General features: G+C 47.0%; 2 protein-coding genes across 4 annotated transcripts in view; one reads left to right on the top strand and one right to left on the bottom strand.

Moving 5' to 3' along the window:
• Zyg11a (zyg-11 family member A, cell cycle regulator) overlaps positions 1-5629 on the top strand; it is a 34490-nt gene extending 28861 nt beyond the window's left edge. Inside the window, exons 12-15 of the mRNA XM_026782054.1 lie at positions 2142-2203; positions 2535-2632; positions 5232-5458; positions 5556-5629. Of these exons, the coding sequence (XP_026637855.1) occupies positions 2142-2203; positions 2535-2632; positions 5232-5413 (342 nt within the window). The 3' untranslated portion in view covers positions 5414-5458; positions 5556-5629. The remainder of the gene's footprint in view (positions 1-2141; positions 2204-2534; positions 2633-5231; positions 5459-5555) is intronic.
• Positions 5476-21457, bottom strand: Echdc2 (enoyl-CoA hydratase domain containing 2). Of its 3 annotated transcripts, XM_005353540.3 has the most exons (10): positions 21268-21457; positions 17340-17407; positions 17177-17264; positions 15130-15216; positions 14174-14266; positions 12718-12774; positions 12391-12578; positions 9576-9626; positions 8150-8197; positions 5476-7352 (listed from the first exon to the last, which is right to left on the bottom strand). In XM_005353540.3, exons 1-10 carry the CDS (start codon positions 21398-21400, stop codon positions 7275-7277), a joined length of 891 nt encoding a protein of 296 aa, XP_005353597.1. In that variant the 5' UTR covers positions 21401-21457; the 3' UTR covers positions 5476-7274. The 3 variants fall into 3 exon arrangements, with proteins under 3 accessions (XP_005353597.1, XP_026637857.1, XP_026637856.1); XM_026782055.1 differs by lacking the exons at positions 5476-7352; positions 8150-8197 and having other exon boundaries at positions 9316-9626; XM_026782056.1 differs by lacking the exons at positions 5476-7352; positions 8150-8197; positions 17177-17264; positions 17340-17407 and having other exon boundaries at positions 8851-9626.
• Positions 21458-21985: the final 528 nt, after the last annotated feature.

The following is a 21985-nucleotide window of genomic DNA, read 5'->3' as shown; positions in this document are numbered from 1 at the left end:
TTGTAGACCAGGCTGGTCTCGAACTCACAGAGATCTGCCTGCCTCTGCCTCCCGAGTGCTGGGATTAAAGGCGTGCGCCACCACCGCCCGGCTATTTTCCTTGAGTTTTAGAAAGATTCTATGTCTACTGAGATTTACCACTCATCTCATTAAATGTGTGGGCTACTATACCTAGCTTTAATAATAATTCCAGAGTTTTGTGTGGCTTTGGAGTTATTTTAGAGTTCTACAGCATTTAGATGTCCTGTCTCTTTAGTATTGTTTCTGCCGGTAATTGTTCATCAGGTTATCTGTCAAGTTAGCAGAGGTATCTAGGTCAATCACTTAATCCAAGATCTTACTCTGTAGCCCAGGAAGACCTGGAGCTTTTGACATTCCTCTTTCCCTATGCTTCACAGTGGTGGGACTGGAGTCAATGGCCTAGCCCAGTCAACTTTCTGTTTTCAATCCCACCTCTAGTTCATTTCAGAAAGTACCTGGTATGCCAGCGTTTTTTCCTTCAGAAGTTCCATTCTTTTTGTTTGTTTCTTTGTTTTTGTTTTTCATGACAGGGTTCCTCTATGTAGCCCTGGCTGTCCTAGAGTTCACTCTAGTCTAGGATGGTCTCTAATTCAGAGATCTGCCTGCTTCTCAAGTGCTGGGATTAAAGATGTGTACCACCACCGCCTGTCCATTTGTATTTGTTTGTTTGTTTGTAAATAAGGTTTCTCTGTGGCTTTGGTGCCTGTCCTGAAACTACCTCTTGTAGACCAGGCTGTCCTCGAATTCATAGAGATCCACCTGCCTCTGCCTCCCAAGTGCTGGGATTAAAGGTATGCGCCACCACCACCCAGCTCGTATTTTTAACTTTATCCAATGCTGCATCTGTTAAATCAATAATTTCTCAATCTACTCTGTTTTCTGTTTGCTTCTGTTTTAAATCCTGTGGACATTTGTTTTGGCGGTCTCTTCTTGCTTTAAAGATAGCTTCTTGTGAATGCTTGGAGAAATATAGTGGCTCAATGTTCATCTTTTGCAAGAAGAAAGGATGGATCTTTTGTTTTAAAAACAACAGATTTACCATTCCGTTAAATAAGAATTAAGGAAAGTGTGTAGGGAAAACCATATTCAGTCCACTCTCTTTAAAAAGAGGTCTTTGGTTTGTTTAAAAAAAATTTTTTTTACACCTTTAACTTTTATATATACGGATATTTTGTCTGCATGTATATGTCTCTGCACCATGTGTGCAGTGCCTGTGAAGGGTAAAGAAGAACATCATATTCCTTAGAACTGGAGTTAGACTGTTGTGAGCTACTATTTGGGTGCTCGGCATTGAATACGGGTCCTAAGCAAGAACAATCAATGGTCATTTCTTCAGCCCTGCTTTTTTAATTTTATGTGCACGAATGTTTGCCTGTTTGTCTGTGCGCCATGCCTTTGGAGGCCAAAAGAGGGAGATCCCCTGGAACTGGAGTTTTAGATGATTGTGAGCCACCATGCAGTTCTGGGTTCAAAAGCAACTAGTGCTTAACTGCTGAGTCCTTTAGTCCTGCCCTCACCCTTCTCAGAATACTAGGCACTGATTGACACAGGCTTCACAACAAGCCAAGCTAGCAAAACACTCACCACTGAGCTGTTTTGCTTTGTTTTTTGAGACAGAGTTTCTTTGTCCTGGAACTCGCTATATAGACCAGGCTGAATTCACAGAGATCCAACTGCCTTTGCCTCCTGAGTGCTGGGAATAAAGGCATCTGCCTGGCACTACTGAGATCTTACACCCCAGCCTACCACTGCAGTTTTTCCCACAAGTTGTTCATAAATTAGGTATATCTAAAGTTTTCTAAATCAGCCTCATAATTTGAAATATGTCTAAATAGGCTGGGCCGTGGTGGCGCACGCTTTTAATCCCAGCACTCAGGAGGCAGAGGCAGGTGAATCCCTGTGAGTTCGAGGCCAGCCTGGTCTACAAGAGCTAATTCCAGGACAGCTAGGACTGTTACACAGGGAAACCCTGTCTCCAAAAACAAAAAAAAAAAAAAAAAAGAAAGAAAGAAAGAAAGAAAGATAAAATGTCTATATGAACTAGCCTATTGTGATGATTTGTAAGTCGTAGAATTCAACAGTAGCACAATACTCTGTTTCTCCCTCTCTCCTGAGTGCAGCGTGTAACCCTCCAGAATTGGCCAAGTTCACAGTGTAAGATGTCAGCATTGGTGACTTACAGGTAAGTCTTACAGCGGTCAGCCTTGCCCTCCGTGTCCTCTCCTCTGCAGTGATGCAGTGATAAAGTGTTAGGTCAAGGAGCCTCCTGTAAATTCTAAGGAAAGCTTTAAGACTTAAATTTTCCTTATGAAAAGAGGCTACCAGCATGTGCTCATTCATTTACAATGAGACAGTGAATATGTGCTGTCACATGAAATACTGTTTCTTAAATAAAGCCACCCCCCAGTATAGACTGCATAATTTACCTGTCTCCATGCAGAACAGACTTTAGGGGAAATACCGAAAACTTTTATATCCTAGCTTTCTGAATTGACACCTTTGTGTTTTTGCAGATCTTTCAAAGCATTTTCTCCACTCCTTGGCAACTTCTCTCAGCCAGAAGTTCAGCACTGGGCACTATGGGCCATGCATCATGTCTGCAGTAGAAACCGTATGTATTCAATGTGCATTTAGAGCAAGTGTTTTCCAGCTAATATCTGAGCAATGGATGAGTTTAAAATTGATTTTAATAAGATGTTCTCCCCCACAAACAAACAAACAAAAATGTAAAGCTGGGCAGTTGTGGTGCATTTAATTTGGGAGGCAGAGAAGGTGAGTTTCTGAGTTCGAGGCCAGCCTGGTCTACAGAGTGAGTTCCAGGACAGATACACAGAGAAACCCTGTCTCGAAAAGCCAAAAAAAGTTTATGGTTGGGGTCACCACAACGTGAGGAACTGTATTAAAGGGCCATAGCATTAGGAAGGTTGAGAATCACTGGAGAGATGGCTCAGTGGTTACGAATACTTAGTTCGGTTCCTGGCACTCACCTTTGGGTGACATAACACCTGATTCCATCTTCTGGCCTTCTTTATTTTTTAACCAATGACCTTCCTCCATCATTTCTCCTTTTTTTGTTTAAACAAAAAAAGGAAGGCTTTAACTTTAACATAGCAAAATTACATATAACAAAACAGTTATCAAGTAAGAATTACAGTTACAATATTTATATCTACATTATCTTTTATCATAACAAAGGAAAACTATAACTATCTATCTCTATCTATTCTTCAACTGCATCAAAGACTCCAGAAGGATATAATATTACCTAAGTAAACAAGAAATAAGCAACTTTTAAAACTCTAGAAATGACTTACATGTACACATTAATTTTTTAAATGAAACCTAAAATTATTAAAGGAAATACAAAAGATAAGGGGAAAGTGAAAATGTCTTACTGGTTTTTAAGAAGCTGCAGAATTCTAAGCGTAGACATCCTGCTCCTACTCCTCACAGGTTAGGACCATGAGCTGTGCTGCTCTTCTTCCCTTTTAGTCTTCGGGTGCTGAGGGTTGGCCTCTGTGGCCTTGCACACATGAGGCACGACACACCACTGGCCTCATTCTGTGCCTGCAGTTCTACAGCGTGCTTTTCCGTAGTCACTTATCACTAATACTCCATTGTGTGTCTGAGATAGTCTCTCTTGGTAGCCCTGTGTGTCCTGGGACTTGCTTGTACAAAAGGTGTGTGTTAGCATACCTGGGTGTATGTTAGTTTCATGTGTATGGGTATTTTGTCTGCATGTGTGATTCTGTATTCCATATATATGCAGTGCCTATAGAGGCGGGAAGAAGGCATCAGTTCCTCTGGAACTGGAAGAGCAGTAAGTGCTCTTAGCTGCTGAGCCACCACTCCAGTCCCAAGAGCTTCTTTCCCTTTTTATTCTGGCTCCAGGATCATTCCTTTTCTCTATTCATTCAGCTAAACATTTAGAATCTTTATTTGCAACTGTGTACCTGAGAGTGTATGTATGTGTACATATGATATGGGATTCCGTTCTGTATGCTAGGAATATGTTTTGTTACCATTGGTTATTAAAGAAGCTGTTTTGGCCAATGGCTTAGTAAAGCTGAGCGGGAAATCCGAACAGAAATAGAGAAAGTAGGCAGAGTTGAGGAGATGTCAAGTAACACCAGCTGCCAGTCAGAATCTTATTAGTAGGCCACAGCCTCGTGGTGATACACAGATTAATAGAAATGGTTTAAGTTAAGATATAAGAGTTAGTTAATAAGAAGCCTGAGCTAATAGGTTGAACAGTGTTGTAATTAATAGTTTCTGTGTGGTTATTTGGGTCTGAGCAGCCGGGAAATGAACAAGCAGTCTGTCTACATACATACACTGCTTTTAGGAACCTATGGAGGCTAGAAAAGAACATGTTGGAATCCCTGAAACTAGAATTACAGATGGTTGTGAACTGCCATGTGGGTGCTAGGGATTGCATAGACTGACAGGATCACTCCATGGTATGGCTAAGGGGAAGGACTTTTTATTGTAGATATGAGAAAGAGAAGTTAGAAGCATCTAAAAGAGTCCACAGCGGGGAATAGACTGAACATGGCCAATAGACCTGGACATGGCCAGGGCTATCTGCCAGAGAGGGGAAAATAGCAGGAGTTAGAGAGAAGTGGGGGGGAGAGAGAACCCATGAACATGCAAACATTGAATAACAAGGCTATAAGGAGAATGGGTATCTCTGGTGAGGGAAGCTCATGAGCTGGAGGGAATTTATGATAGGGGAGAGGATGAGAAGGGCAGGATTTTGAAATATGTTATAGTTACCTTCTGCCAAAGGTGAGAGAAATGATCCTTTTAGTAGATGGGAACCAGTTTCACAAGTTCCTGAGAAATGCTGACTTTTATCTGACCACCATACATCCTGTAGTTCAGGATGAGCTCATTGGACTGCCTTTTGGGGTCTGGGGAATTGGAGTTTTGTTTGGTGCTACCAAGAGGAGCCAGCAAAAGAACTGAGCACTGTTAAAACTGCTGAGCCATTTCTTCAGCTCTGGTGTGCTAAACCTAAAGGTGTTTGAAGCATAGAGTTGTCTAAAAAAATGCACTACAATGACCATCTGTGGTTTCGCCATGCTAATTACTCTGGAATTGACTCCTTTTTACCTGTTAAAAGACTTCAACCTTTCCACTGTGAATGTCATGAATTGGGAACGTTTAAAATGCAAGCTGTCCACAGAGGGCTTTTGTTTTTCTTCTAGCTGGCAAATACTGCAAACTGCTGGTCGAAGGAGGAGGACTGCAGCTCGTGTGTGATATCCAAGAGCACGGTCAGGCCAATGCCCAGGTGAAGCAGATGGCGGCCTCCATCCTGAAGGACTTCCGGATGCACTTCACAAGCTACCAGAGACTCCCCACAGCTCCAGTGCCCTCTTTGACCTAGGAGCCTTTGAGGGGTGCTGCTTAAGGACAGAGCTTCTGCCTTTGGGTAACAGAATTTTAAAACCAACTGTTGGCGTTTATCAGTTGTCAACATTTATCTATTGAGTATCTTGGTGTTTTTTTTTTTTTCTGCTGCAAAAAAGGCTTGGTCCTACTCCTGCAGACCAGGAACAAAGACCTCAGAGAGACTTGGTATTGGCCCAGACTTAAGATCTTACTATGCATGCAAATTTGTGTGTGTCCATATACACATTTGGGCGAATGCTTAAAGAGGCCAGAAGAGGGTATTAATTACAGATGCTTGGTCAATAGCTCAGGCTTATTACTAACTAGCTCTTATATTTTAAGTTAACTCATAATCTGTATTTATGCTCTTCCATGTGTTGGTACCTTTATTAGCATGGCATGTTCATTTCCTGTTCCCTGTGTCTGCTGATGACTCCAGATTATACCCTTGTTCTTTATTAACCAGTGAGAGTAATACATATTCAGTATATGGAAGGATTATTCTGCAGCAGATGGAGTTATAGGCAGTTGTCAGCTGGGAGCTGGGAACCGAGCTTGGCTCCTTTGCAAGAGTAGCAAGCACTTTTACCTGCTGAGTCATCTTTCTGGCCTCTGGCCAAGACTTAACTGGGGTAGTACCATAAGCCCTCTTTGAGCATCAATTCAGGAAGAAACTCATTCTTAGCAATTCTAAGCCACATTCTAAACTATAACCCCAGCCCTGAGACAGAAGATATAGAAGGATCTCAAGTTCAAACTAATCTTGCCTACATACCACCTTGCTTCTATTGTCCACTGTCTCAGATAAGCAGAATTTATGATCATGTCAATAAACTGCACACTCTACTCACATTGCTGTGTGTTCACCATAAAAAGGTTTAGTTTCTGAGCCTGGGTTCTAGTACCTAGGAACATTGTGTTCCTCTGCTAGTGGGAAGGTGTGCAAGGTGTGTTGTCCAGCTCCCTACCAGGCACTCCTTCAAGTTTGGTTTCTTTTCCAGTAGTCTAGATCAGGAAGATGGTGAGGGTGGGCTGATGCTAAGGCCCTGAATCCGTGTTTTTCTCCCTTCTGGGATGCAGACATAGCTTGGTATTTGTTTAGGCAGCAAATCAATGGTAAGGCTGGTGTGTTCTGCAAGCCATGCTTCTGTGGCTCCAGGGCAAGCTTGTCCTTAGTAGAATAGGAGAGGAGGCAGGCATTTAGGTACGCAGGGGCCTGCGTGGAGCTGGCCCTGTATCCCCTTTATTTTTCAAGTATGGCACCTTTCAGCCCACCTCTGCTCATGCCAGTTCAAACCACTCGTCCTCCATCCCCGAATCCCCATCCCGTCTTTCAGGGCTGCTAACCTTTGTCAGTGTTCCTGCCCTTCTGCTGTTTGCAGAAGGTCCCCACAGTTTCAGAACAAGCTAATGGCTGTAGCATGTTTATTGAACATAAGGATTTTAAGTCATTGCAACTGATTATTTCCAGATAAAAAAGCTGAATTCTAGAGAAGTTAAATGGTTTGTCCAGAATTTCCACCGGGTTATCTGCAGAGAGCTGGGATCTCTGAACTGGCTGCTGACACTTGCTCAGATAAACCTGGATGGATTTGTTCTGTGACTTCCTTCTCACTGTTCCATGACGATCAGAGCTTCTTTGAGTGAAGGGAACCAGGAAGGCCTGGGTCCCACTGACTAGCCAAGGTGAGCAATGTGGAAGGTGGCAGTGGGTGGCATGGTCAGCGCCAGTCACAGTGTCTGTCATTGCTCTTGTGAAGAAACTGAGGGCTTAAGAGGTGAGCTTAAGAGGGCTAGCCTGCAGACTTTTCCTCTGCATCCTGTTCTTTTATGGTGTGCGTTTAAAATTAACTGGATCACTTGCCAACAAATTTTGGGGGTCGTTTCTCCCTGAAGGCCGCCATCCCTTCCAGCCGGTCCTGGGTTGGGATGTTCTGCAATGATACAATGGCTATTAGTTTGGGAAGAATAGGGTCAGAGGACAAAAAGGCCATTGCATAAGTGGATCTAGACTGTGACATCTGGGTCCAAGTGTTTGCATTGTCTCTGGACTCTGGGTTGTGTAAAGTTGCAAGCCCCAGAGGGTGCTGTATCTGGAAGGCCAGCCTCTAGCAGCTGGCTGTCACTCCTGACATTTGGAGTGCCCATGAGGGCGTCGCTAGGTTCTGTTCACCAAGTCAAGACTCTTTGCTTAGGATTTTTGTCTATTTGTTACAATTGAGAGTAGCGTTTTTCGTTTCCTTTCTCACAAGTTATCAGAATAGTATGCCATCAGATGTATAGCCCCTCTGTGTGTTCTAGCCATGCCTTAGCATGCTAACTCCAGCTTAGCCCCCAGTAGAGGCAGCTGGCACTGGGCAGCAAAAGTCATTTTTTTCTGTTTGTAAAGCATCTTTTATTCCTGTGGCTCTCTAGGTACTAAATGATTAAGGAAAGAGTCTTTTTTTTTTTTTTTTTTGGTTTTTCGAGACAGGGTTTCTCTGTGGCTTTGGAGCCTGTCCTGGCACTAGCTCTGTAAGACCAGGCTGGTCTCGAACTCACAGAGATCCGCCTGCCTCTGCCTCCCAAGTGCTGGGATTAAAGGCGTGCGCCACCATTGCCTGGCAAGGAAAGAGTCTTGAGTTGAAGATCTGTGATTCCCTGGGAGCCACTGGCATAGTTAGACTGCATGAGGCTCCCTGTGTTTGCTCAGCCCCCACCAAGCATGCACAAACCAGCAGTCATTACATACCTGGGCATAGCACATGTGTTCAATGGCCATCCCTGATGCAATGTCCACCTGCAAAAAAGTACTTGCTGAGTCAATATGACTGACTCTGTCTAACCCCCTTCACACAGAGCCCGCCCGCCCTACTGTCTCCACTGGTCAGAACAGAAATAACTGTTGCCTGGACGTCACAACAGTGATGAAGACGCCAAGAGAAGTAGGGAGGAGGCTTCTGCGTGTTTCAGCCAGTGTGTCTCTTCTTCCTGCCTTTTGTCATGAGGCTCCAGTCTTTATGACCTGGCACATTCTTTAGCCTCTGCGGCCTCGTGCTCACTGTTGCTGACGCTGGCACAGTCACTAGCGAGCACAAAACTTAACTTCCAAAGCAAGTGCTTTGATCTACTGGAAAGTCTGAGACGTGTCAGGGTAACCTAAGGTCCCAGATGCTGCAGTAAGTGGAAAGAGTGGGTCTTTGGCTTGAGACCCCTCCTTTTCAGGTTGCCATGTTGCCATTCCTAGTTGGTCCATCCTTAATTTACATGTCTGTGTTTCTGCTTGTATTTCAACTTTTCTCTGGCTCCTTGCTTTTTTTTTCCAAGACAGGATTTTCTGCATGGCCTAGACTGGCCTTGAGTTCTGAGATCCTCTTGCTTATGTCTTCTGAATGCTAAGATTAAAGGCACACGGGCGCACACAAACACACACACAATGTCTCAGTACTGCTCAGTACAAATAGCTACTTGTCCCATGTGGCTACTTAACTAACTTGGTAAGTCTTTCAAATATCAGAAGTGAGCAGTAATTCTTTTCACAGTTGGGGCTTGAAGCCAGGACCTCATGCTAACCAGGCAAGCACTGGGCTAGTCCCTGACACTGGCTATCCTATAGTACCATTAATATCACGTAGGCAGTAGACATATTTCATTTCAGTTCTCAGGTCTGGTGCAGAGGAATGGTCAACAGGTCCTGAGAGCTGACTTATGTTCTTTATGGGCCACCAACCCAAGCTCAGGTACATGAACTGAGGACCACACAGACCTGCCTTCTTACTGCTTACTTTTATGTGGTCTTGCCCTTCTGAACCTGTTTCTTTAGAATGCAATCAAAAATATTAGCACATGCTAGGTGGTAGTGGTGCACGCCATTAATCCCAGCACTTGGGAGGCAGAGGCAGGTGAACCTCTGTGAGTTTGAGGCCAGCCTGGTCTACAGAGCGAGTTCCAGGACAGGATCCAAAGACACAGAGAAACCCTGTCTCAAAAAAACCAAAAATGAAAAATAGAAAAAAACCCAGTACACTTCCCACTGAAGTGAGCTACATGTACATGGGTCTGACTCCCTGAGTGTTAGGAGGGTCCATTTCTGAGGAGCTCTGACAGCTGTGTGGCAGGAATTTACTACATCCTACCCAGTGAATGGCTGACTTAAATCCTGACCAGGAGAATCTTACCTCCATTCCTCGGTCGATGGCAACTTTGCCCAGTCGCACAGCAATGGGAGCCTAGGGGAGAGAACATCCAGAGACTTGGACTAAAGAGACAAATAGCTCAAGGGAAGAGCTTTGGACAGTTAAATACAGCCTGATGTATGTCCAGCTTTCCCAGTAAGTGCTAGTGTTTGGCTTTTATTTTATCCCCTTCTTGCCTCCTCTATTTGGTTTGTTTGCTATGATAACCGATCAGCAGCACTGATTTTTCTCATAAGAGTAAAAACTTAATGTCCTCCATGATAGCACCTGGGAAAGTAAATTTGAGGTTAGACTGAACTACATGAGACCCTATTCTCCCCCCAAAAATAAAGAGAAAAGACAAAGAAAAAACAAGCTGAGTATTCATGTTCATAGAAGTGATGGGTAGAATAGAATAAAAAAAATAGCCCATGCTGGGCGGTGGTGGCGCATGCAGAGGCAGGCAGATCTCTGTGAGGCCAGACTGGTACATAGAGTGAGTTCCAAGATAGGTAGGGCTACACAGGGAAACACTGCCTCAAAAATAAAAATTGTTAAAACATACATACACCACATGAACATAAGTACATTTCTAGCTATGTGAATATATTAAAATTAGAAATACAGTGGATACAATTTCAGATGTTACTTGGGAATAGGAATAGTGGGTCACTGTGGCCTTACAGCCAACTCCTTTAGTTAAAGGATAATATATTCTAGTGGGTCTCTGTAAGCTCCAGAACCGGTTCACTCTCTGTTCAATGGTTTGCCTACTACACAAACCCTACTCTGAAAGTTCTAGCTGTGGGACATGTAAGTGGCCAGTGTGGTTAGGCTGGTGTTTGGTACACAAAGTTACTTTGATTTTATTTAGAAGCAAGGTCTTGTTTTGTAGTTCTGGCTAGCCTAAAACTTGCTATGTGGACGATGCTATGTAAACCTCTACTGTGTTTAAAGGTATGTGCTACCTCTCATTCCTGGCTTTTTAATTTTTGTCAGTACTAAGGATTGGTCCTAGCTAGAGCCTTGTGTTTTAGGCAAGCATTCTGCCACTGAGTCAAATCCCCAACCCTCCCTCCAGCTACTCTTGAAGCACTGAAATGCCTGTAACTCTATTATGATGCAGTTCTTCCATACTTCACTATTTGGAAATCTAAATCACCCTGAGCTTCTGTTCTGTTTATTACAAAAGGCAAATATCCAGACGACATGTCCAGCTAGCTCGCTTGCCTGGCTCACTCGGTCATTCTGAGTTCTGTATGAGCTCAGAGGCTTTGTCAGAAGTTTGTCAGTGCAGGGCATCAGACTCCTTGCTGAAGTATACACAGGAAATTGGTCCGAAACAAGTTAATTGTCCTTGACAGAACATCCCATTGTGTGGGATTATTTCAATTTAAAGACTGCAGAATTTCCCCTCCCCTCTAAAAAGTTTAGGGGGCTTGACCTCAAAGAAATTCTCCTACCTCAACCTAATGAATGCTAGCATTATACAACTGGCTTCAAATGGAGTTTTCAAGACAGGGTTTCTCTGTGTCGCCTTGGCTGTCCTGGAACTTGCTCTGTAGACCAGGGTGGCCTCAAACTCACAGATCTTTCTACCTCTGCCTCCCAAAGGCTGGGATTAAAGGCGTGTGCCACCACTGCCAGCTTCAAATGTAATCGTAATGTTAAACTGATGTGTGGCTAATATTTGAAATATTATATTTTGGCTGTTTTGTAACATTGAAATTAATATATTTTCCTTCAAAATTAAAATTTTTGGATTCTACTTCTGAGTGTCTCTTGTGTTTGTACACATGTCCACCTGTGTTGGTGTGTGTGGACCAGCTGAACTTCACATTTCATCCTGGCATTCTGCTCCACATTTTTAAGACATGGTCTCTCTTTGGTTTCCCAGTTAGTTTAAGTTGTCTGGCCTCCAAATAAAGCCCTGACAGGTTTTTACTTTCATTCTGGGGACTGAACTCAGATTCTCATGCTTGGGAGGCAAGCACTTGACTGGCTGACCTCCCCAGACACATGTTTCACAATCCTACAGTTTCCTGTAACCTGTGTTTTGATGCTACAGTCACTCGGTGACCTGGATGAGTTCAGTTGCCTTATACTTTTATGAAAACTGATCTTACCCTCACTTCCAGCTTCCTTTGCAAAAAGCGCAAACCTCCAGGCCTTGGACACCCAAATCAGCTAGATCCTGGGTCTAAACCTGCCCAGCAAGTAGTTTAAATCTTGTGGGTTTACCCCAGGATCGACCCCAGGGCTCTTGCATCTAGCGCAGGTTAGTCTTTAACTCACTAGTTAAGGTTTATTTAGCATGTATGAAGTCCCCTCTACCAAGTCCTACTCCTTTCTAAGGATTTCTAAAGATGAGTTAGTGTAGGTCCTGATTATTTCGAGAATCAATCTGCTGTGCAGTGTGGTAGGAAAGGTGGCACGTCTGGTTTTCTGGTTCTTGGGGACACTTAAAGGGAGCGCTGTGTAGTATCACAGGTGCCTCCTGCATTTGAAAGGGATCTACTGTGGATCAGGGATCATGACACCGTGCTTCATACAAGTAATGAAGGTTGCTACCATCACAGGAAGTTACTAGATACTGCAGCTTCGATGGCTGACAGCCCACCAGATTCCAGTCCTTCTAAATTTACTTTGTATTTGAGTTTAGAATTAAAGTTGGCTTCAGCTACTCTGTAACAGAATAGGTGCCAAAACTTCAGGGGTCACTTTGTCTTTAGGTGTGGATCTTGTGCAGCTCCAGGACACATCTGGTCCCCTGGGCCTCCCATCATCCCTCCCTGCTGTGCCCCAGCTGTCACCATACCTGGGGCAGGATCTCCTGAGCCAGTGCCAGTGCCCGGTGGTAGGCAGCATTACCCTCCTCATTCTGAGCCACAGCGTGATTTACCAGGCCCAGCTGATGGGCCTGCATCCCATCCAGTCTCCGGCCCGTGAAGATGAGCTCCTTTGCTAGGGCCACGCCCAGGCAGCGGGGCAGCCTCTGAGTCCCCCCTGCCAGTAGAGGGGAGAGCAGTGAGTCAGGCTGAGAAGGGTAAATGGAGAGAAACTCATCTTGGGAACAGTCAGGATGGAAGGAAGAAATGACCTGGGGCAAAGAAGTGGGAAAGATGAGCAAGTCGGGTGAGGTTACCTGCTCCTGGGAGAAGTCCTCGGGTGGTCTCAATTAGCCCCATGACAGCTGAGGAAGCTGTTTAAACAAGAATGAAGTTGCCTCGTGCACACCCTCTATTACCAGTCCGTGGGCAGACGTGGAGACTCTGCCTCCAGCTACTTCCTCAAGGACTGGCCATACCAAGACCTCCAGTCTGCCCAGGCCCCTGCCCACCGCTCCAGCTACTGTGGTAAATCTTCAGGTCTTCCCTTCCTGAGTGTCCTTCGTGGGGAAAGATGGCTTCCCTTCTGCCCATGTCACACAGACTAGGGAACGGATGAAGTGCCAGCAGCAAGGAAGGGGTCCCCAGCGGATGCCTGACATTGATTTGTAGGTTACTGGATTTTCTAACCTGGACTGTTCATTTCACCTGTTACAGCTGTGGTTCTCCCTCATAGACTGTGTCAGCCTGAAATATCCCTGAGGGTTCACAGGACAGTCTTCTAAGTTTTGCCTCCTGAGTGTTTTTCCTTGATAGTCCTCTGCTGAGTTCCCTAAATACAGGCCACCTGACCCGTGCAATAGAGGCAGTAGATAGGGCTGCGCCATTGCTCAAGAGGGGTTCTCTGCTCTGAGTTACCTGCCTGGACCTCCTGCAGAATTCTGTTGGCCTGGCTCGAGGGTTGAACCCTCTCCAGCTACTTTTAGTGTGTATGTGTGTGTGTGGTGCTGGGGATTGAACCAAGCCTCAGGCATGCTAGGCAACCCCTCTACCACTGAGTCAGACCAAAGCCCTGCTCAAGTCTCTCTTCTGCACACATGGTGTAGACAGAAACCCCCTTCATGCCTGGACACATAGTTTAATATTCCTGGCTTTGAAAGGGAAGGCAGTAGGGGGCTGGCCCCTTGGTGGCACTCCAACCATCTACCTCTAAGAAGGGCTCTTCCAGCTAAGTCTGACCTTGAAAAGTGACCAGTGATCTTGGTTCTTCTCCACTACTTGGGGCTCTACTGTAGAACAAGTAACCACACACCTGGCTGGCGCAGTGCACCTGATCACACTGCCCAGTCACCTTTGCAGTGAGCTGGGACAGTGACAAACAGCCCTCACGGCTCACCTTTGTTCAGTTCAAGTAGTCTAACTTGGCCAGATCTACATGGTCAAGTTCCCTAACTTTGTCCTCTTTGGCTTCGCCTCTCTTTGCTGCGTAGTCAGCTATGGCTCAGAGAATGCTGCAACCTTTCTCAGATGAGGAAAGTAACTCTCGCGGGCATGGTCTATAGATGCTGCAACCTTTCTCAGATGAGGAAAGTAACTCTCGCGGGCATGGTCTATAGCAGCTGTGGGTGGTGAAGCGGTTTATCTGCTTCCCTGTCTCCTATGCTGCCTCGGGGCTTCAATTGTTTGAAAGGCCAAGTGGTGGCTGACTTAACAGAAATCTGACTTTCCCAGCTTCACTCGGTTGCCACCCCCCAACTCTACCCTGCCAAGTACCTGCTATTCGGAGGTCACAGGCCAGGGCCAGTTCCAGGCCCCCGCCCAAGGCAAAGCCGTCCATGGCTGCAATAGTGGGAGCAGGGAAGGCAGCTGTGGAGACAAAGGTTGGCTTAACCTACAAAACCTAGCAGGTCCAGTACGGAGGGCCTCGGACAGAGGGTCTTGCAGATCCCAGGCTGAGGAACCCCACCTGATACCTCAGTCAGGTTATCTGAGAAACTTGTTTTTCCCAATAGGGTAAGTTCTGGGCCCCATTAGGGATTGGGAACAAGGGAATGGGCTGATGCTGCAAGCCCACCCTCTTGCTAGGACCCGTCTCCTATGTACCAAGCCCTGTGCATGGTCCTGGCATGGAACCCAACCAGGTGTACCCCCGTCCCTCCAGGGGGATCAGCCTGAGAAGGAAGGCAAGCAAACTCATAACCAGGCAATGACAATCGGAGGCCTTCTGTGTTCTGAGAACAGGGAGCTTAGAGTTGGTGAGGAGGACTTCTGTGTGAGGATGCGCTGGAGGCCTTGGAGGGTGGCTGAAAAGTCAGGTAGCTGGGAAGGGTGTGCCAGGGACTAGGCACAGTCACTGTCAAAGCCCGAAAGTGTGTTCAGTGAACTTGACAACTCCGGAGTTACTAGGAGGACTGGGAGGTCCACGGGACTGGATCTATGGCTAAAGAACTAGGGCTGCTAGAAATAACTTGTAGCCAGACTTGGTAGCATATGTACACCTGTAATCCCAGCAATGGGGGAGGTCCAGCCTAGAGTACCCCGGGTGTATACTAGTTTTTAAAAGGAGGAAGGGAAGAAATGTACCTCCCCGATCCCCCGTCTGCTCTTCGCAATCCCTGTGTCCTCATTGAGCTCCAAACAGAAAGAATACCCTCTTTAGAGAAGGGATGGCGTCAGGCAGAGGGGGTGCCGGCAGGGCCCCCAGCCCTCGACTCCACTCTCAGACTCACCAATCTCACTCATCAGGCCTCGGAGCCGCTGGACAAAGAACCCCACCTCCTCAGCAGTCATCCGCTCCCGCTCCTTCAGGTCTGCACCTGCGGAGGGCAAGCCCTTGGTGACTACTAGGAAATGGCCTGTTACAGCATCCCAGGTAGTGAAAGGAGACCATAGAGAAATCGGAGGAACCAGGAAACACAGTCCTAGGAGCCAGTAAAGAGAGGGGCAGCCACAGCATCAAAACAAAGTGGACTTCTTCAAAGTGAACGCCCTTTGTACATCAAAGAACACTGTTAAGGGACTGGAGAGGTGGTTCAGTGGTTAAGACTGCTCTTCCAGAGGACCCGATTCAATTTACAGTGCCCACATGGTGGCTCATAGCCATCTGTAACTCCAATTCCAAAGGATTTGGCACCCTCTACTGGAATTTTTGGGCACTGCATGCATACACACGCCAAAACACTCATCCACACATACATAAATATTTCTTTCCTTACATTTTATGTATATATTTATGAGTGTTCTGCAAGCCAGAAGAGAGTACCAGATCTCATTACAGATGGCTGTGAGCCACCATGTGGATACTGGGAATTGAACTCAGGACTTCTGGAAGAGCAGCCAGTGTTCTTAACTGCTAAGCCATCTCTCCAGCCCCCTAAAAATAATTTTTAAAAAATTTTAAAAAATGAAGAGAAAATTTACAGGTTTCAAAACAAAACCAAACAATTTCCCCTTCTCTCTCTCTTTCCTAGACGGGGTTCACTATGTAGTTCTGGCTGTTCTGGAACTATGTAGACGAAGGTGGTCTCAAATTCACATAGATCCGCCTGCCTCTGCAGAGTGCTGAGATTAAAGGCGTGTGCCACTACACCCGGCCTTTAAAGATTTTATTTTGTTTTAGATTATGTGGGTGTTACCTGTGTGCACCTGTGTAGAGGCCAGAAGAAAGCAAGCGATCTGCCTGAGCTGGAGTCACGGAGCTGGAGTTACTACGGTTGTGAGCCATCTGATTTGGGTGCTGGGACCCAGACTCAGGTCCTCTGTGCTGGCAGGTGTGGTGGTTTGGATAAGAATGGCCTCTAGAGGCTCATAGATTTGAATGCTTCATCATTAGGGAGTAGCACTCTTTGAGAAGGGTTAGGAGGTGTGACCTTGTTGGAAGTGTGTTACTGCCCAGTCTCCTCTGCTCCCCCCCACATCCCTCTCTCCCTCCTTCCCTTTTTCTTTCCCATCCCCCCTCCCACCTTTGCCTTCAGATCAGAATGTAGCTCTCAACCACTTCTCCACCACAATGCCTGCCCACGACAGCAGTATATGCTCTTAATTGCTGAACCAGCTCTCCAACTTCCAGAGAGATGACTTTCAAAAAAAAAAAAAAATCACAAGCTGTGGGTGGTGGCACACACCTGGGATTCCAGAACTCAGAGGTGAAGGTGTGAGTCAGAAGTCCCAAATCATCCTCAGCTACAAAGTGAGTTCAAGGCCAACCTGGGCTATAGAAAAACGTTTCTTAAAGGAAAAAAAGAAAAGGAAACAAACGAAAAACCAGTAAAACTAAAAGTTAAGTGATCATTTTTATCTTCTTGTCAGTCTCAAAAGTGCTGGGGATATGGCATGTGTCATCACACTTAGCGAATTAATTCTTCAAAGTTTAGGTTGTAGGGTCCATGGGGCTAAGAGTTTTATGTGGTTTTTGTTTTTTCTCCCTCTTGTAGGTTTGGAGTGCACGTTTCTCAAGTTCAAGGTGCCCTTGAGAGCCAGGGGACGCAGGTCAGAGGCAGTGCTCTAGGGACAAGGACTGGAATTTACTTTGTGAGCACGCTGGGACTCACTATCTCCATTTCTTCCTTAAAGGCTCAGAAGGAAGCAAGACAGAACAGAGAGAACAAAGATATAAGCCAGAGAGACCAAGTTCAAACTGAATCCTATACTAGCTGTTTAAGCCAAACTGGGTGAGGAACTTTGCCTGCCTGCGTCTTTCCAAAATGGGAACGTGTCCTATTCTGGAGCCTGAAGGCACAGCAATCCCTGGGGAGGAGGGGGTGGGAGGGAACCCACCTGCACAGAACACACCCTTCACTCCACTTCGGAAGATCAGGACGCGGACTTGCTGGTTCTCCCGCAGCTGGGCCAGAGCTTCCAGCAGCTGGAGAGGACAGAGACCACATAGTCAGACATCTCTAGTCTATCCCTGGCCACGCCCTGGAGAACCCTTTCTCACCTCACTGACGAAGACGTTCCCCAGGGCATTTCGGGCATGAGGTCTGTTCATCAGAATTTCAGTGATTCCTGCAAGGGACAGGCAGCCTTGAGTGAGCCGGGTGGCCCTGCTCAGTCAGGGACATCTGGAGGCAGGAGGCCCAGGTTCAAGGTAGGCTCTTCCCTTGAGGAGCCCTGTGAACTGCAGCAAGCTGCACGCTCGATTTGGGCCTCAGTTTTTCCAAGCATCAAACAGAATAACTTTGCTTTCTCTATCCCAGAGGGAGTATGGGGGCTTGTGAACTGTGAACTGAACCAACAAGAGCATGGACCCGCAAGCTCTCTCATATATGAGCCTTCAGTTCCATAGCTCCCTCCACATTATCCTCCCTCACCCCAACCATACAGTTATCTCTAAGGAGTAATATTCAGGATACAAATATCTTTGTATCCATCAGCCAGGATAAAGACATAGAACTGGACCAACTACCTCAGGACTCACCACACGCCCTGGCCAGTCAGTCCCGTTTCCTCTCTCCTCGGGCTGTAGAAATCACCTCTGTGGTCAGAAAATTGTTACTCCTAATTGTTGAGATGGGGTCTAATAGAACCCAGACTGGCCTCCAATTTGCTATGTAGCCAAGGGGGAAGATGTCTGCTCCTCCTGCCTAGACCTCCAGAGCACTGGGATTAGAGACAAGTGCCGCCACACCCAGTTTATCCGGTGCTGGTGATCAAAGCCAGGACTTCAGGTATGCTAGGTGAGTATGCTACCGGCTAGGCTATACCCTCAGCCCCAGATATGCATCTATTTATTGGAAACAAGGTCTCCAAGGTATCCCTGACAACTGGAATTCACCATGTAAAGGCCAGGCCAGCCTCGCAGAGATCCACCTGCCTCTCTCTCTCAAGTGCTCAGATTAAAGGCAAGTGCCACCCTGCCCAGACAATGTCTAATGCAGCCCAGAGTAGCCTTAACTCCTGAGTCTCCTGTTTCTACCTCCCAAGTATTGGGCTTCCAAGAGTGCACCTCTATGCCCAGCAAGAGACCCAGCCTTCACACGGCAGGTGGTCTATATCTGAAGTCAGTGCGACAGTTCTTTTTCATGAGACAGATCAGGGAGACAAAACTCTTTCTGAAGGGATTTGGCTAAAGGGTTGAGCATTGGTTAATATTGTTAAAAATACTAATTGCAGGGCTGGGAAGATGACTCTGGTAAGAAGTCAGGCTGCTCTTCCAAAGGACTCTCTCCGTGGCTCACAACGATCTGCAACTCCAAGTCCAGGAGATCCAACATCCCCTTCTAGTGTCCAAGGGAACCAGGCGCACATGTGTGCACACATACATAAGCAAGCAAAATACTCATATACATATGATAAAAAATAAATGAGAAGAAACAATAAGCCACGCAGTGGTGGCCCATGCCTTTAATCCCAGCACCCAGGAGGCAGGGGCAGTTAATCTCTGAGTCTGAGGCCAGCCTGATCTACAGAGTGAGTTCTAGGACAGCCAAGGCTGCCCAGAGAAACCTGGTCTTGGAAAAACAAACAGTTAAACAAACAAACAAAAAAAGAAAATGTTTATTTCCTGGGTTATAGAGACGGCTCGGTGGGTGGAGGTGTGTGCTGACAAGTCTGAGAATTTGAGTTCATCCCTGCAACCCACATGATGGAGAATCAAAACCTGCCAGTTGTCCTCTGACCTCCACACACACTGTGTGGCCTGTGCCCTCTCCTCCCACCCAAAATACATGCTAGAAAAAGGCCAGCTTGGCTTCAGGGCAGTCCAGTTGTTCTGAGCACTCCGCCTGGATCACTGTGAAGAAACGGCACTCCAGTGTGAGCTGCTGCCACCACAGCTGCTGCTGAAGCCACCAGTTTCTACTTTGGGTCTTCTCTAATCAGAACTGTCCCGGGCTGCGCCTGCTGGAAACTTCTGTTTATTTCCCAGTGGCCGGCTTGCTGTTGTTTAGGGAACCTCCCTTGACTGCCCCTAGTGGCCAGCAGGTGCAAGGCCTTATTAGAAAATTGCAGGTTTACCACTGGGAAGTGTGAAAGACTTTACACAAGTGTTGCTAATTACGATGAAATTCTTTTAAAAATTACATTTGTAGTTGGGCGGTGGTGGCACACTCCTTTAATCCCAGAACTCGAGAGGCAGAGGCAGGCGGATCTCAGAGTTCCAGGACAGCCAGGGCTACACAGAGAGACCCTGTCTCAAAAACAAAAATCAAAACCAACAAAATCACATGTATTTATTTACTTAACTATTGTGTGTATGTCTGTATATGTGGGGACATGCACATCCCATGTTAATTATGTGGAGATCAGAAGATAGCTTGAGTGAGCTAGGTCTTCTGCAGCATAGATCCCTGGATTCAGAATGGGTCTCGTCAGGTTTGGTGGCAAGGGCTTTTCCCCCTAAGCCATCCGGCAGTCGATGTGAAATTATTATTATTATACACGGGGTCTCATTATGTAGCCTTGACTGGCCTAGAACCTGCTGTGTAGACCAGACTGGCCTGGAAAGTCAGAGACCCACCTGCCTCTGCCTCCCAAGTGCTGGGATTAAAGGTGTGCGCCACCGTGCCTGACCCCATGATGCAATTTATTCTCTCTTGATTAGAGGGTTTAGCCATACTCCAGGGTGGTGGAAATCCTTTCTCTTCCCATGTCCCCATAACTTTGCCTCTCTTTCTGTTCCACCTCAGTGGGACAATCGTGGCGGTTCATGTATGCCAAAAGTGACGGATGCACAGAGGGACTGGTCTACACCAGGAGGAAGGTGGTGAAGATTTATTCAGGAAAGCAGCTCTTCAAAACTTGGTGCAGGCCTTGAAGAGGAAGAGGCACTGTAAAAAGTCCAGTGCTACGCCATCTGTATAAGTTAAAACCTATGCGAGGAGCCAGCAAGATGGCTCAGTGGGGGCTGGAAAGATGGCTCAGCAGATAAGAACACAGGTTCAAGACCCAGAACCCAAGTGGTTCTGAGCAATCGTCCATCTCCAGTTCCAGGGGATATTACACCCTCTTCTGTCCTCCACGGGCACCAGGCACTCAGGAGATACACAGACATAAATGCCCACAAAGGACATAAAAAATATTGTTTGTTGGACGGCAGAGGCAGGTGGATCTCTGTGAGTTCGAGGCCATCCTGGTTTACTAGCGCTAGTTCTAGGGCAGGCTCCAAAGCTACAGAGAATCCTTGTCTCAAAAAACCAAAGGAAAAAAATTATTGCTTAAAAAGTGTGCTCTAGCCGGGCAGTGGTGGCACATACCTTTTTTAGTCCTAGTACTCAGGAGGCAGAGGCAGGCGGATCTCTGTGAGTTCGAGGCCAGCCTGGTCTACAGAGTGAGTTCCAGGACAGGCTCCAAAAAAACTACACAGAGAATTCCTGTCTCGAAAAAAAAGAAGTGTGCCCTATAGTACACATATCCACACTTGTTCAATGATAAAATAAGTACATAAGTCTGACACAAACAATAAAACAATACATCAAATATGGGAAAGGAGATGGGATGGAGGTCACACTGATGGGAGAGGGGTTCGCACCCAACGCCCCTTAGGTCCAAACAAACACCCATACTTCACAGCATACTGTATAATAAAAGACTTAGTTGAGAACTTGAACTTGTGTGTAGGCGGACCCACACCCGTGCCTCCCTCCCTCCTTGTCCCCGCAGGTCCCTCCGGATTGGATCCGCCATCTCCGCCCCCAGGATCATCGCCAAGGTCCTGGCCCGCACTCTTGGTCCGGATCCCCTGGGGCACAACTCCGCTCCGAGCTCTCCGGTCCGCTTCACACCTCCCCCTAGTCCTCCAGAGAGTCTGGGGAGACTGATACAAAGTCCACTCCGGACAAAGTCCGGGAGCTCCTTCTCGACCCAGGGACGTCCTGAAATCCAATCCTCCTATCCTCCCGCCTTAGTCTCCCTGCCCGTAACTTTACCTTGGTCCGGACCTGTCAGCGCCTGCACTAGGATCTCGGGTGTCCTGGTCGTCGCGCTGGAGGCGCAGTCGCGGGCCCCCGGGGACCTCCAGGGGCGCCAGAGGCGCAGCGCGCGGGGTAGGGCGCGCAGCATCGGGGAGCAGGCTGGCTCGGTAGCGCGGAGACCGGGGTCCTCCGCGGCTGAGCAGGAGAGTCGAAGTTCCGGGGCGGGCGAGGCCTCGCTAAGGGCTCCACCTATGGGCGGAGAGAAGGGTGCGGCGGCCCGCGACCCCGGAGACCCCGAGGCGGTGTGAGAAAGCTCAGCTTCTGGGCTGGGCGCGCTGCGGTTTTCCACGACTGCGCCGGCAGGAAGGTGATGTCCAGACCCGAATGTGTTGCGTGTGCCTTCTTCACGTGTACCCTAAGTTCATTAGTCACTGGGGAGTGGTCTGCACCCAGTGACAAGGTCTCATCTCCCAGAGGCAGTAAGGTCAGGCTAGAAATAGCTGTGAACTGCCAGTCCACCTCAACTCCATTGTTCACCTAACCTTCCTACATAGAGGTCTGCAGGGACCTGGGTGGGTCACCCAGGATGCATCAATCAAGTGTCTGAGGTGAACACCCCCACAGTAAAGCTATGGGCTCTCTGTTAAGCCATCTAAGAGTAAAACTCATGCCGCTGATGTTTGTGTGTGCGTGCGCATAGTGGAGCGTCTCCCTTAAACAAGACCACAAAAAG

The sequence above is a fragment of the Microtus ochrogaster genome, chromosome 10 (genome assembly GCF_000317375.1).
Source record: "Microtus ochrogaster isolate Prairie Vole_2 chromosome 10, MicOch1.0, whole genome shotgun sequence".
In the NCBI taxonomy this organism is placed as follows: Eukaryota; Metazoa; Chordata; class Mammalia; order Rodentia; family Cricetidae; genus Microtus; species Microtus ochrogaster.
The sequence above is the reverse complement of the archived record's forward strand: the minus strand, read 5'-3'. Positions and strand labels throughout refer to the sequence as shown.